The sequence below is a fragment of the Halictus rubicundus genome, chromosome 18, assembly GCF_050948215.1.
Source record: "Halictus rubicundus isolate RS-2024b chromosome 18, iyHalRubi1_principal, whole genome shotgun sequence".
In the NCBI taxonomy this organism is placed as follows: Eukaryota; Metazoa; Arthropoda; class Insecta; order Hymenoptera; family Halictidae; genus Halictus; species Halictus rubicundus.
Window position 1 is genome coordinate 7759733 of NC_135166.1, and position 13605 is coordinate 7773337.

Here is a 13605-nt window from a genome sequence, read left to right on the forward strand (position 1 = left end):
CCAAATATGCAATCATAGTTGTACGGCGAACATGTTACAGGAAATAATTGAGATCTAAGTATAACGACAAGCCCCCGACTGCGAACACTGTGATAATAAATCGTAATGATAGGCTAGACATAGAAATATTCATAGAAATAGACATAAGTCAAAATGCAATAACTATTTGCGGAACAAAAGTGGAATAATAGCTGTAATACGAAAGGTAGGAAACTGCTGATACGACAGATCTGACCTAAATCTTTAAAATACGAATCCCCATATAGTGATTGGTCTATTCCTCTACCTCATCTGTGGCACAGACTACAGACATTGCATCTTATGGGCTTTTCTGTCTAGGCCTCGGAGGGTTCTAAGAGCCATTTCGGTGTCGTGCCCAATGTTACCGATACTTCGCAGATTTAAGCGTATTAGCAAGAACTGAATATTCCGTATACTTCATTTTTACTTATGATTTGGAAGATACTACCATAAGAATACTACTATATAATATAATAATACAACTACTATATAATACTAGAAACTAGTAATTAGTGGAATAATACGGTGAAAACTATACGATTCAATTCCCAGTATTCCTCGATTATGTATGCATATATTCAGCTACAATTCTTATGTGTGCGAAAACAAATGCCGTAAGCAACAATTGTCACGTACGCGTACTACCCCATTCATCGAGGTCGAGACTTCCCAGATTTGTCGGTCCCACAGACAAATGTCGCCGGAAATGTTTCGCATGATATATTTCAGTACAACCTGGCTATATTATTGTCCGATTTATGCCGTGTTTGGGCTCATTTCGATCGGGGAAACATTTTCAATCAATAGGTGATAGTATCATTATGATAATAACGTTAACAATAAATATAATTGAGTTTAGTTAAGAAATACCAATACGCTGTGCAATACAATGTTGCCTCTGATGCTGAATCACGATCATATTAAACGTCGCATCGTGTGCCTCCTCGAGACAACAATCCCCGTTAGCCAAATACTATTTCAAGCAAATTTTGCGCAATGTTTGTATCACATTTTGCGAGCAAAAGATTTGTCCGTTTGGTACTAAACCCTGCTTGGAGCAGAATGTGGTCCCTATTTTGTATGAACTTGGCACTAAAACTTGTAGACAAATTCCTAGCTAAATGCGGAAACAGATGAATCGGAATTTGAGTGCAAAGTTTGGAGGCAAAATTCCATGCCAAATTGGGATCAAACTTGGCTTCGTTATACAGGGCAGGTGGGTCGCACTAAGACCGAACTTTTTTTTAATGTGGTGGTAATCGCATTACGGATTCCCCGCCCTCCTTGGGGAGAGAGGCAGGGATATGTGGGACTCCTCCCTAAAGGGGTATACAACTCAACAAGGGAAAGAACTCGTAACAACAAGTAAAGCTTCTCCCTCCCAATGGCTAATCTAGTAGAACACCGCACGGGTCACCCACCCAGTGTCTCCTTTCCGGAGGGACGCTCGGATAGGCGCCGCGAGCTCCAACTCGCGGCACCCCGCGGCTCCAGGCGACTCCCTACCTCGCTCAGGGGAAAGAGGACCCGTAAGTCCCCGCCCCGGCCGAGGGAGGAAGTCACCACTCGCGGTAAGATGTGACCGGGGGCGTGTTCCTACACGCCCCGGCCTCTCCACAGCACCGCCCATAGACGCCCCGGAAACGGGCGGCGGTAGGAGCAATTAAGCGGTCCTACCCAGTTGGCACGGGCGGCCCACACCTAGGTGGGGGGGGGCAGTTCATGCCTCCCGGCGGTGGTGGGGGATTATCTCCGTCCACCGCCACCATCTCTGCGTCCGCCCCGCAGTAGGGGCCGACGAGCCCTTGCGGAACGTCCTCCAGCGGCTTGCCTCGAAGAGAGGGGGTCTCGCTCTCCCTCCCTCTCCGCCACTTCCTCCTGCAACATTACTTCTTCGCAGAAGGAGGTCCCGCCCGATAGCGCCCCTAAGGACACGGCGCGGCCCCGACCACGCTGGGCACTCTTCTAGCGTATGCTGCGCCGTGTCCTGGGCCTCACTAAGTGCGGACCTAACATTACTCTAAGTAATGATTTACAAACTCTTTACAAAATCGCTATGATATGTGGTACCAACATGACGATTGTCCTGCTCATTATGCACGAGAAGCAAGAGAAACGTTAGATTCTCGACTTCCAAACCGATGGTTTGGACGAGGCGGAACTGTTTCATGGCCAGCATGTTCGCCTGATTTAAATCCACTGGATTTCTTTTTATGGGGTCTGCTAAAAGAGACCGTGTACGTGGATGCTCCAACAACAGTTGAAGATATGCGTCAGCGTATCATCACAGCATGTAGGAATCACAGTTGTACTTATCAGAGTTCAACATTCCTTCAGAGCTCGTTTACATCAATGTATCGACGTAGACGGCCACCATTTCGAAGATTTGTAAAATACAGGTATTCTGCTTCTATATTTTTGGTTTCATACGTTTTTTTGTCCTTGACCTTGGATGACCTTGGAATAATATAGTCACTGAATTTCTAATGAAAGGGGCTATCATTGTAGGTGTTTAAAAAAGGGTGGTTCAATTTAAACAAGTCAAGGTGACCTTGATATATCTAAAAAAATGACATAAAAACAACATTTTTTTATGGCATCGTGTCAGCCCCATTGTACCATTCAACTTTGCCCCTACCATATTTTACGTATCTTTAGAAACAACAAAGATATTTGAGGTGCAAACGTTAGGTGACTCACCCTGTATAATCAGGTTTACGTAAATGTATTAAAAAATCTACAAATTAAAAATTTCAGAACATTTCACAATTTTATATTTGCGTAAACAATTAATAAAATTAAAAAGATTTTTTAACAAGTTAACGAATATTCAAATGATCGTTTAATAAAAATTATTGTGATTGAAAATTCTATGCCTCTGAATTTCAACAGCTCCGTAAAGCAGGAAAGAAACCGATCGAACGCTTTCGATGCGAGCATCGACGGTTTTTGTATGAATACAATGCGGCAACATTGCACTTTTAAAGCTGACAACGTCGTAAAATCTAGCTTCCTCAGACACACACTTTTTGTGTTGCAACGTCACTTAGTTCACTAGCTGACCGTTCCAATTCGATAGAGTCCGCTATTGTACCAGAGCATTTTCTACAGAGTCGGTAATTCAGAACCGTTGACAGAAAAATGCATTGCATGCAATGTCTGTAGTGATCTGAAGTCTGTGTCTGTGTCTAACAGCCAAGTTGCTACAGGTTGCTTACGCCTTCTTACGGAAGATAATGAAAACAAAATCAGCTGGTCTCGTCTTCCAAGCGTCAAATGCGTATTTATAAATAACGTGGTGTACGAGTGCATCCCGAGTTGAGTTACTTTTTAGTAACGAAACGTCAAAATGGTAGATATGAAAAGTAATGTGAGCTTTGCCTGCCAGCGTTGTCTACAGCCGCTACGGCTAGGCCCAAGTTTCTATCATCTTGGGGAGCACACACTAGCAGAACTTTCACGTAGGTAATTTCTATTTCGTACTATATGATTTTGTAAGCATTCTTATGTTTTATATGGCTTTCCACGATCTGCACAAATATTGTCAATTTTTTTCACGCTCCACGGAAACCGATCAATCCACTAAATCATTCATTCGCTCCTGTTTTTATACATTCTGCTGCATCACATTTTTACTATTATTTGATTATATCTCTAACAGGATATTACTTACTGAATTGATAATCAACATTAATAAGTAATAAGATCATTAATAAAAATATAATGTCTAATTTTTTTAATAGTTCCCATACAACAAATGGTAGGAGACTTAGAGCCTCAAAGTGGAAGTATGGAATGTCTTGTTCCACCGTTTAGATTAACAGAATCTGCGAATGGAACTAATGGATTCATGCTAGTTGGTGATTCAGGGGAAACGGAGAGCCTCAGTCACCATTTGAAGGTACATAAAGTGCCTTTAACCTGCTCGATGAATAATAGTGTAATATCTATTTTTTCAAGGTGCGGGCAACACTGTTCGATATTCTTAGTAGTAGTAGCTCTGCTGATCACCCACTTTGCGATGAATGCACCGATAGTCTCCTATTATTAATGGATCAACAATTAAGAATGACAGAAGGGGAATGGTCAGACTACAATGAATATTTAAAGAAGTTAGAAATAGAACAACAGCAACAGGGGCACGAGGATATTGAAATGGAAACACTTACGAAAGAGCTTCAAGATGTTAAGTCGGAGGAAGAGAGAATGATCAATGAATTAGAGGCATTGAAGAAAGAGGAATTGGCAACGAGGAATGGGATAGCCCAGCAAGAAAGGGAAAAGGAAAGATTGCAAAGCGAAGAAGAAAGGTATTATAGGGAATATTCAAAACACAAAAGAGATCTCATGTTAGCTGAAGATGAATGTCACAGGTATTTATCACAAGATACGTACATTTATCACATTTTTTCATGGTTTATTAACGTTTATCACTAATTTGTTTAGTTTGGAGTGTCAACTAGCCTATGCAACATCTCAACTAGAGAGACTGAAAAGAACAAATGTGTTCAATGCTACATTTCATATTTGGCACTCTGGACATTTTGGAACTATAAATTCCTTCCGTTTAGGCAGATTACCAAGTGCTCCAGTTGACTGGAGCGAAATAAATGCTGCGTGGGGGCAGACAACGTTGTTATTAACTGCTCTGGCGCGAAAAATGAATCTCACGTTCAAACGTTTTCGTTTAGTGCCATTCGGTAATCATAGTTACATAGAAACATTAGACCAGCACAGAGCCCTACCTTTATACGGCAGCGGAGGATTTAAGTTTTTGTGGGATACAAAGTTTGATGCCGCAATGGTAGCTTTTCTAGACTGCTTGCAACAATTTAAGGAACAAGTAGAGAAAGGTGATAGTGGATTTTGTCTCCCATACAGAATGGATCGTGGAAAAATAGAGGATTCTGCCACAGGCAACTCTTACTCCATCAAGTACTGTTATTTTTATGCATAATAGAAATACATAATTAGAACTACTTTTAATATCTATCCCATGTATTTTATTTCAGAATACAATTTAATTCAGAGGAACAGTGGACCAAAGCTCTAAAATTTCTTTTGACGAATTTGAAATGGGGTCTCGCTTGGGTTAGTTCACAATTCACAAAAGATGAGGCCGAGCATTAGACTTAATTTCTGTGTATCTCATGTTCACCAAGTCTCAATCATACATCTCCTTCACATTCACTTCTGTACATACATCCTCTTTATAAATAAACTCAGGTAAAGAATAAGGCTTTTATTTAGTATTTAATCGTTGGTACTTATTTCAAACAATGTTTAAAGGGATTAGAATGTGGGTTAAGAGCAATGTTCAGGTTTGTTAAGGAGAAACCAGGTGACACCGTATAGAAAACTTGGAGGGCTTTGTACTTCCTTAGAATTGATGTATTCTTTTACTTCGGGAATACTCATTTCCACTATTTCGATTAGTTCATCTTCAAAAGCAGCACCTCCTCCTTCAATTTGACAAATTGTATCAAAGGATGAGAAACTTGGGGATTCTCTTTTTATATATTTTATTGAACACTATAAACTTACTCTATGTGCCATTACCATTATAATGTACATAAAATAATTTTAAAATAAAGTATATCTATCTACTTAAATTACTTTTACATTTAAACTTACCAGGATGAGTGCGCATCTCGTCCGTTACTTCCACATAAAAAAGTGTATTCTTGTAGACGGAAGTAGAGGTGTACCTGTAACAAATTTTAGTACATGAAATCCCACAAATTCAATTACGTATAGTGTATTGTGTAGAGAACTATAATTGTTCAACAAGGACATACCCAAAAGTATTAATAAGTTTAAGGGTCTCTGCAGGTACTTCGTATCCACATTCTTCTACGAGTTCGTCTCTCGCAATCTCAACTAGTGACTTATCTTTGTCCACGATACCGGCGCATAGTTCCAAGGTCAGGCCCAATTGAGGTGGATATTTCACAAGATCAACCGGTCCATGCTCTTCCGGAAGGGTCGTATAGAAATACGCAGGACGGAATTGCCTGACGAACACGAGTTTCTTCCTGCTCGTGTTAAAAATCAATATACTTACGCCGTCGTGCACCCTCACCACATCCCAGTCCCTGTGTTCGTTATTTTGCTGATAATAAATTCGAACGGGTCTGATCCATGGTGAGCTAAACGGACAATCTGCTACCTTCATATCCTTTACGTTGAGCATTTTATTTCGTATAATCTCATTTTGCTTTTCTAGTGCCGTGACATCCATTTCTTCTTTCTTATCTGCACTGATTCAAAACAGAGTTGTCAAATACAGGGGAAAAATAACCGCTCACGAATAACGTCTTAGATCCATACAGTCATCGGATTCAGGGAAGTAAACTCTTATCAGGCCATACATAAGAGTCAGTATGGCCTTGGACAGGTTAGTACACTTGTGAGGGAATTAACTTAGATGGCACCACATTCACAGCACATCACGTGATTAAACGTGATTGGACGTGACTGACGTTCCAATCATTGGTACTATTAGACGCTACTATTACCGCCAAAACCACTGCTGTACGAATGATCGTGTGCCTCGACAATTGTTGTCAATTGTTGTAGACCATTGCAGACTGCGATATTTCTGGATACTTGAACTAGAAAATAACTTCAAGACCCTTTCTATATTATTTTAATAATAAAAAAAATTGAATTCTGCTGAAAATTTGATTAATAAACTCAGGAAATATTGAAAAAAAACTGCTCAGTGTCAAATCAATTTTAGAAATAATTTTTCAAATTTGAGCTACACTCAGTGAACTTATTCTTCGAATTTTACGTTGTGCATAAATTATTTGTTTGTTTTTAGGATAGTAAGATAGTGAGGTACAGAGGAGTGCAGCAGCAAGTATAAAAAGTGTACAAACTAAGTGAATATAAGTGGACATATAAGTGCGGACAGTTTATAAAGACTTTATAAGATACAAACAATTATTGTAAACATTTGGACATTAGAACAAAATGGTGAAAGCTTGTGCAGTTCCACAGTGTTCATCAGGTGTAATTATCCCAGCATACTACTTTCCTAAAGACGTCAACCGATCAGAGTCTTGGGCCAATCAAATTCAGTGTCCTGTAATACTTAAACTGGCAAGCACTGAAAGGCGCAAATACAGGGTGTGTTATAAACATTTTGAAGAGGATTCATTTCTGCGTTCTACTCAACGAAGAAGATTGAGACACGATGCTATTCCAACTTTGCATTTACAAGTGCAGAGTGAGAACAAAGAATATGCATCTGGAAATATAGAAGCAAAAGAATATCCAGCCTCTGCTACACCACTGGAAAGTCAAGAGAGTAATTATGAAGACTAATTATGTGTTACTTTTATATTATAATTATGTATTTCTTTGATGTTATAATTATGTATTATTATGTATTGAAATAAAATATTGTTAAAATAAAGTATTGTTACAATCGTATAGCTATATATATATATAGGTTTTAGTTGAGGGAACTAACTTAGATGGCACTGCTAAAGTCCATACATTATATATGGGAGATTGTCCTCCCTGCTGCATCTTGGTTCCGCATTTATCCGCGGGACCCTTAATAAAACCTACAGGAGACTCGTCGGTGAGGCTATCTAGCGAGCCCTGCCTCAGACGCTGGGATGTGAGAATACGGTTGAGAATGATATATATAAGAATCGGTGACTGATTAGGTAATAGCGGGAAAGATGTTTGACTATTTGTCCATCTGCTGGCGAGCGTAGGAGGTAGCCGCCGTCACAGAATAAATATAACATGATATTTAAAAAGTTACAGGAAACATGATAAAAATTGAATGTCCCATATATACTTCACATAAAAAATGATCGAATACTATTAATACGGTAGGTAGGGAAGAGTACTCAGAAAAAAGGGGAAAGGGAGCGGCCAATGGTCTGCACTTTTTAGTAAGCAATTTTAAATTAATTACAGGTTTAAAGATTTGTAGTTGCAAGAATAAAATCGGTATAAATTCGTTTTATTTTAAAACATTACAAATTTAAACAATCTAAATATAAACTAAAACTGGTCCAAATCCTGTATACAATGCAAAATAATTAGATATCCGTTAAAGGAATTATTAAAAATTCTTGGACCTGTACATAATAGGATTGGAGGGACGTAAACTTGGCGAGAATGGCCATGGAGGTCCCATCATGGAAGGGTGCCTATTTCCTAGCAGAACTTGCCCGCGCATTGGCATCAAAGGTCCCATCATTATTGGTCTGGGCGGGAAGTGCTGAAATATAATAAATTAGTATTCTGTCTAATAAACTGGAAACTGCTCGTCATCACTAATGTACGTACATTATAATAAATAGGAACAGGAATTTGTTCTACATAATGTGGCGGAAGAACTCTTTGTACCCTGGATCTATTTCCGCCCCAATTATTTCGAGAGCGTTCTCTAGATCTCTCTCGATACTCTCGATAAGACCTCTCATGCCAAAACAGTATTTATTTATTAAATTTAATTCACAAATGCATCACACAGAAAATATTCCATGACACACCTGTGATGGGAATCTCTATCCCATTTCCGTTCTTCCCTTTCCCTCGAACGCGAATGGTCACGACTTCTTCTGTGTCGCTCTTCCTCAGCAATGTATGACTCAGTGCGTCGTCTCTCCTTCCCTATGGAACTATCTTCATACTCCTTACTTCTGTTCCTGCTACGATACCTTTCCCTAAACAAATAAAATAATAATTCAGTGGAACTCAATTCATTCATTCGTTCAAAAATTGATTGCATATCATATCAATATTAAAATTGTCAAACCATATCTTATCTTATAACTAAATAAAATGTCTAGTAACAGTTAGTCGACAATAATCGTAACAACTTTGCTTTCTCATAAGGAAACATTGCCAATACAGGCACAAACCTGGAACGACGAGACAATGAACGTCGAGGATTACGACTTCGGTTTCTGATTGGACTCAAAGACACTGAGCGGCTTTTAAATGTTTTCGACTTGCCATCTAAAAATTAAAAATTATACACTTGTAAAATGGAAATCACAATCCAATACAAATGAAATATAAAATATGTAATTTTTAATTCTTCAATACCTAAAGTGTCATTATTTATAGTTACAACAGTACGATGTTCTTCAACCTCTTCTGTTTCGGTGATTACTCCTTTGATTTCTTTCCTCTCAAATATTGGTTTCGATCCTTCTCCTATAGTAACATAAATTTTTGATGAAGAAAATAATTTCAATATATATGAAATAAGCAGTTAAGCAATACTGGCAGCTGTGACAGACCTTGAAGACATCAAAATTGCTATTCAGAGAAATTGACCATCTTTGAAAAATTGTAAACCATCCGTATAAACGTTCCATCTTATTATTGCAAATTGAGAAAGTAAATCATTATTTGCTAATGTTCATCACAATGAACAAATTATAAATTAGTACAATTACATTATAATTTACATTTAATTTCAAGTAATTCTTACATGAACGTTATAAAAACATCTGAACTGATTAAGTTAGTGTTTATAAATTATATTTCTTGTTTAATTGTTTTCAAAACTATTTCTCAAAATTAATACAATATCTGTAGATAGATGTCCAATTGCTTATAACTTTCTTCAGTGCCAGAATCAATATATTAATCAATAAACGTATACAAGTATAAATTAATAAACGTTAATGTTCTCTTCAATTCTAAATTTACATTATTATACTTGAATAAGAATTTCAACTTATACCAACATTTTCTTTATACAAACTATATTAAGTACTTTTTCTATTTACATCGATTTTACTTTGCAAACTAGTCATAAAGTTCAATCATTTTTTTAAATTCTTAAATTTTTTAACATTTATCCAATAAAAAGCCACGTCGAAAATTATTATTAATATTTTTTTTTCCAAATAAAAAACGATCATTTATAAATTTCAATTTTCATTATAAATAGTAAAACCAACATCCTTTCTCTAAATTAATTGAATGCTGCAGAAACCACCAAATTGTATACCTGTTTTTGTTTCATTTTAATAGTATATGAAAATAGATTAAAGAGACTAAGCCTAAAATATTATACAAAAGTGTAATAGATCACTTTTTAGTATAATATTGTCTCTTTAATTCATACATATTTATATAAAAAAAATAGGTATTCACTTCTGCCTTTTCAGTTGAAGAAACTTACAATGTAAAAAATCTTCATAGTAGATCTTCAAGTTGTTGCCATTGTAGCAAATGAAATATTTTTAAAAAGACAAGAGCACTATACATTATATATCATGCACACATTCCCACACCAGAACATCCAGAGGATACACAAAACTTGAATGTATAGATTTATGGAATCTATACTATTCTTTGAAAAATTGACTTTTACCAACAAAACCTATGTTGTTAATACAGCTGAAGCATAATTCAGCAACAGTGATCCAACAATGTATTCCAAATTTGCTACATTCTAGATAAATTAAAACCAGTTATTAACTTTGCAAATTAAAAGCACCCTTGTATAAGTTCTTGAATATTCTGGACGACACATTATAATATTGAAATCCGTAATCTTCAGAGTTGTAAAAGTTGTCGTACAGAATTTTCTCATCTTCAAATGATGCTAATCATGATGTAACCATGTTGAAATATTTATCTGTAGCTCAATAAGATATTGCAAGAAATAATCTGAGTAGATTAAAAATTAGAAATTAATACACGAATAACAACGAACTTAATTTTTACGAGAGAAAGGAGATATCCTTCACACATTTCAATTTACCAATTGTGACTTGTAGGTAGTCATAGAAATATTCATTTTCAGCGTCAATGTTATTTTCCATTTCGTATGCTTCTTCTTTGAAGAACTAAAAAAGTTGTTAAATAGTTTCAGTGTGGAAATAATAATTTACCCGCTCTTCTTTTGATTAATATATCTTCAGGATTGATAATATGCCGCTGAAGATCTGAGTCAGTTGATTTTCCAGGAATATTTCTATGAATATCTACTTTAATTCTGTGTAGCTCAGCTGCACTAATCTTTGTGCCTTCGGGTCCTTTAAATAACGGTACTGTTTCATCAGCAAATTCCAGTCTGAAACACAACAAACAAATTTTTATAAAGCATTCTATATTTTACAGTGCGTCTCTTTTATAGAATATCAATTTCAATAACTAAGATTTCCTAGACTACATTATATAACCTCACATGCATAGAATAGATTTTAGACTCTTGTTTTATTGTGTTGTTATTAAAAGAAAATAAAATAGTTTTGCATTCTTAATCTATAATAGATTTTCATGAAGTTTTATTTACCTTTCAGAAAGAATTGGAGTGTTTGTTGTGCTAGGAGTACAAGGTCTTCTAGGTCGACTTTGTGGAGATTTACTTCGGCTCTTACTTCGATTTGGAGGTTCCGGAGGCCGCAAACCTTTTTTACGGATATATTGCATTAAAAATTCGTTAATCTTCTTTTGTGTTAACCTCTCATGCTGCCGTTGTCGTTCTTGTTCCAGCTTCCATTCTCGCCTCCGTAGCATCTTCTCAGTAGCGTCGTTTCGGGACGATGAATTTGGTTTCATTTCTGCAGCAGATAGTAAAAGAAGAATTATAAATGAAAATGATGAAAATTCTTTATAAATTGATTGATTCTCAACCACTTTTTAAGGTTATGTACGAATAATGTTTGGATGCAACGACATTTTAAATGCAGAAAAAATTACCTGATGGCATCGAAAAATTATGTTAAATAAGTACAATAAGATAAATGAAAAAATTTGCATGTAAATATGCAGATATTGAAAAATGAAAATAATTTAATCTTGCGACAAAATAAACGGCACACAATACAAATAACAGAATAGATGAATTTCTCAAATTGCAAGGCTCTCAATCTCAATGCTATGTACCTGATGCTACCCTCTCTTTTAGCAGAGAGGATAGGAGAGTGCTCACGCCCGGGTTTTCGGCGTTCTGTAGGGTTATTGGTACACGAACACCACCCGTGGAGAATGTTCGAAGCCTCGCGGAGGGCAAACGAGGCACGTAGCCTACTCTACGTATTTTTTGAGGTTAAGGGCCAGTTTTCCTACGTAGCCTTGAGTCGCCACGCTCCAAACAGGAACTAGGAGAAGCTTCCTAGCGATCTTCACGCTACAAACGGCCGCTAGGAGAAGCTCAAATGACAGTGTGTGTGCCGTGTGCGTGCCGTGTGCGTGTGCCATGGTATGCCCCACACAACGCTAGATCCGCAAGAACGAAAAAGATTGCAAGGGTTCGGGAGGCGGCAAATCATTGTTCGATAATGCAAAGATGGGGCTTTCCAGGGGTGAAAAGCGTTAGATAAAAGATAAATCTAGAGCGCTCGCGAACGAACAGGTCCTACTTTTGCGTTTTCTAGGCGTAATTTGCAATATTCGGCAGAATGTAGATATAAGGACACATTTTCTTAAATAACCGGGTTCTTATTGAGAATGTTGATGGCGAGCGCTCTAGCGGTGACATATACAATGTCAATGCAACGCCTATTATATTGTATAATTACGTATTAAACAAAGGATTTGCCGCCCCCGAAAAACCATCCCACAGCTATTATTTTGCTCAAATATAGTTCCGGCATTTTCCGCTACGAGCGCTGTATTCTCTTTCCGATCATTGTCGTCGTCAGCAGTCACTATGCTCGAATGAGAGTCGTGCGCAACACTCACACACCGCCAGGTCGGCGTGTACGTGTACCTACGAGAATAGCAAGGGTCCGGGATGCCGCGAATCATTCCTCGATAATGCAAAGATGGGGCTCATCAGGAGTCAAAAGCGCTAGATAAAAGATAAATCTAGAGCGCTCGCCATCAAACAGGTCCGACTCTTGCATTTTCGAGCAACATTTTGCATTATTCGGTCGCATGGTGCCTGCCGTAGCTTCGTTCGAACAGCCGTGCCACGGCACACTCACACACCGCTAGGTCGGCGTGTACGTGTACCTACGAGAATAGCAAGGGTCCGGGATGCCGCGAATCATTCCTCGATAATGCAAAGATGGGGCTTATCAATAGTCAAAAGCGCTAGATAAAAGATAAATCTAGAGCGCTCGCCATCAAACAGGTCCGACTCTGGCATTTTCGAGCAACATTTTGCATTATTCGGTCGCATGATGCCTGTCAGAGAGGCGATCTGAGCACGCGTGGCCGACATCGTAAACGACGGCGCTGCCGTAGCTTCGTTCGACAGCCGTGCCTCGGCACACTCACACACCGCCAGGTCGGCGTGTACGTGTACCTCCGAGAATAGCAAGGGTCCGGGATGCCGCGAATCATTCCTCGATAATGCAAAGATGGGGCTTATCAATAGTCAAAAGCGCTAGATAAAAGATAAATCTAGAGCGCTCGCCATCAAACAGGTCCGACTCTTGCATTTTCGAGCAACATTTTGCATTATTCGGTCGCATGGTGCCTGCCGTAGCTTCGTTCGAACAGCCGTGCCTCGGCACACTCACACACAGCTAGGTCGGCGTGTACGTGTACCTACGAGAATAGCTAGGGTCCGGGATGCCGCGAATCATTCCTCGATAATGCAAAATGGCAGAGTTGGGCAAAATATTTATCTAAGTAAAA

The 13605-nt window shown here is 38.2% G+C and overlaps 4 protein-coding genes across 8 annotated transcripts; 2 read left to right on the forward strand and 2 right to left on the reverse strand.

Annotated features, from left to right (window-relative positions):
• The first annotated feature begins 3204 nt into the window (after positions 1 to 3204).
• On the forward strand, positions 3205 to 5258 carry Atg6 (Beclin-1-like Atg6). 2 transcript variants are annotated; one of them, XM_076803261.1, is made up of 5 exons: positions 3205 to 3482; positions 3765 to 3922; positions 3982 to 4394; positions 4468 to 4956; positions 5034 to 5258. In XM_076803261.1, exons 1-5 carry the CDS (start codon positions 3371 to 3373, stop codon positions 5149 to 5151), a joined length of 1290 nt encoding a protein of 429 aa, XP_076659376.1. In that variant the 5' UTR covers positions 3205 to 3370; the 3' UTR covers positions 5152 to 5258. The 2 variants fall into 2 exon arrangements, with proteins under 2 accessions (XP_076659376.1, XP_076659377.1); XM_076803262.1 differs by having other exon boundaries at positions 3359 to 3486.
• On the reverse strand, positions 5249 to 6431 carry LOC143362807 (uridine diphosphate glucose pyrophosphatase NUDT14). The gene is made up of 4 exons (XM_076803263.1): positions 6352 to 6431; positions 5820 to 6276; positions 5656 to 5729; positions 5249 to 5483 (listed from the first exon to the last, which is right to left on the reverse strand). The coding sequence occupies exons 1-4, from the start codon at positions 6392 to 6394 to the stop codon at positions 5326 to 5328; spliced, it is 732 nt and encodes a 243-aa protein (XP_076659378.1). The 5' UTR covers positions 6395 to 6431; the 3' UTR covers positions 5249 to 5325.
• A 322-nt stretch (positions 6432 to 6753) lies between these two features.
• Positions 6754 to 7438, forward strand: LOC143362914 (uncharacterized). Its single transcript, XM_076803423.1, has one exon. It carries the CDS (start codon positions 7000 to 7002, stop codon positions 7351 to 7353), a length of 354 nt encoding a protein of 117 aa, XP_076659538.1. The 5' UTR covers positions 6754 to 6999; the 3' UTR covers positions 7354 to 7438.
• A 554-nt stretch (positions 7439 to 7992) lies between these two features.
• LOC143362821 (uncharacterized) lies at positions 7993 to 12065 on the reverse strand. 4 transcript variants are annotated; one of them, XM_076803284.1, is made up of 8 exons: positions 11905 to 12065; positions 11312 to 11579; positions 10908 to 11089; positions 9103 to 9213; positions 8916 to 9012; positions 8510 to 8717; positions 8338 to 8469; positions 7993 to 8269 (listed from the first exon to the last, which is right to left on the reverse strand). In XM_076803284.1, exons 2-8 carry the CDS (start codon positions 11575 to 11577, stop codon positions 8111 to 8113), a joined length of 1155 nt encoding a protein of 384 aa, XP_076659399.1. In that variant the 5' UTR covers positions 11578 to 11579; positions 11905 to 12065; the 3' UTR covers positions 7993 to 8110. The 4 variants fall into 4 exon arrangements, with proteins under 4 accessions (XP_076659399.1, XP_076659400.1, XP_076659401.1 ...); XM_076803285.1 differs by lacking the exon at positions 11905 to 12065 and adding an exon at positions 11719 to 11893 and having other exon boundaries at positions 8338 to 8467; positions 8544 to 8717; XM_076803286.1 differs by lacking the exon at positions 11905 to 12065 and adding an exon at positions 11719 to 11893 and having other exon boundaries at positions 8338 to 8454; positions 8540 to 8717.
• Between the last annotated feature and the right edge of the window lie 1540 nt (positions 12066 to 13605).

Coding starts and splice junctions, on each gene's coding strand:
- LOC143362914 (XM_076803423.1), top strand. CDS start 7,000: ATGGTGAAAGCTTGTGCAGTTCCACAGTGTTCATCAGGTGTAATTATC.
- Atg6 (XM_076803261.1), top strand. CDS start 3,371: ATGGTAGATATGAAAAGTAATGTGAGCTTTGCCTGCCAGCGTTGTCTA. Junction 3,923..3,981: donor GCCTCAGTCACCATTTGAAG/GTACATAAAGTG, acceptor TATTTTTTCAAG/GTGCGGGCAACACTGTTCGA. Junction 4,957..5,033: donor GGCAACTCTTACTCCATCAA/GTACTGTTATTT, acceptor ATTTTATTTCAG/AATACAATTTAATTCAGAGG.
- LOC143362807 (XM_076803263.1), bottom strand. CDS start 6,394: ATGTATGGCCTGATAAGAGTTTACTTCCCTGAATCCGATGACT. Junction 5,730..5,819: donor AAACTTATTAATACTTTTGG/GTATGTCCTTGT, acceptor AATTTGTTACAG/GTACACCTCTACTTCCGTCT. Junction 5,484..5,655: donor CGAGATGCGCACTCATCCTG/GTAAGTTTAAAT, acceptor GTCAAATTGAAG/GAGGAGGTGCTGCTTTTGAA.
- LOC143362821 (XM_076803283.1), bottom strand. Junction 8,470..8,509: donor ATTTTCTGTGTGATGCATTT/GTGAATTAAATT, acceptor TTTTGGCATGAG/AGGTCTTATCGAGAGTATCG. Junction 8,270..8,337: donor CTGTTCCTATTTATTATAAT/GTACGTACATTA, acceptor ATTATATTTCAG/CACTTCCCGCCCAGACCAAT.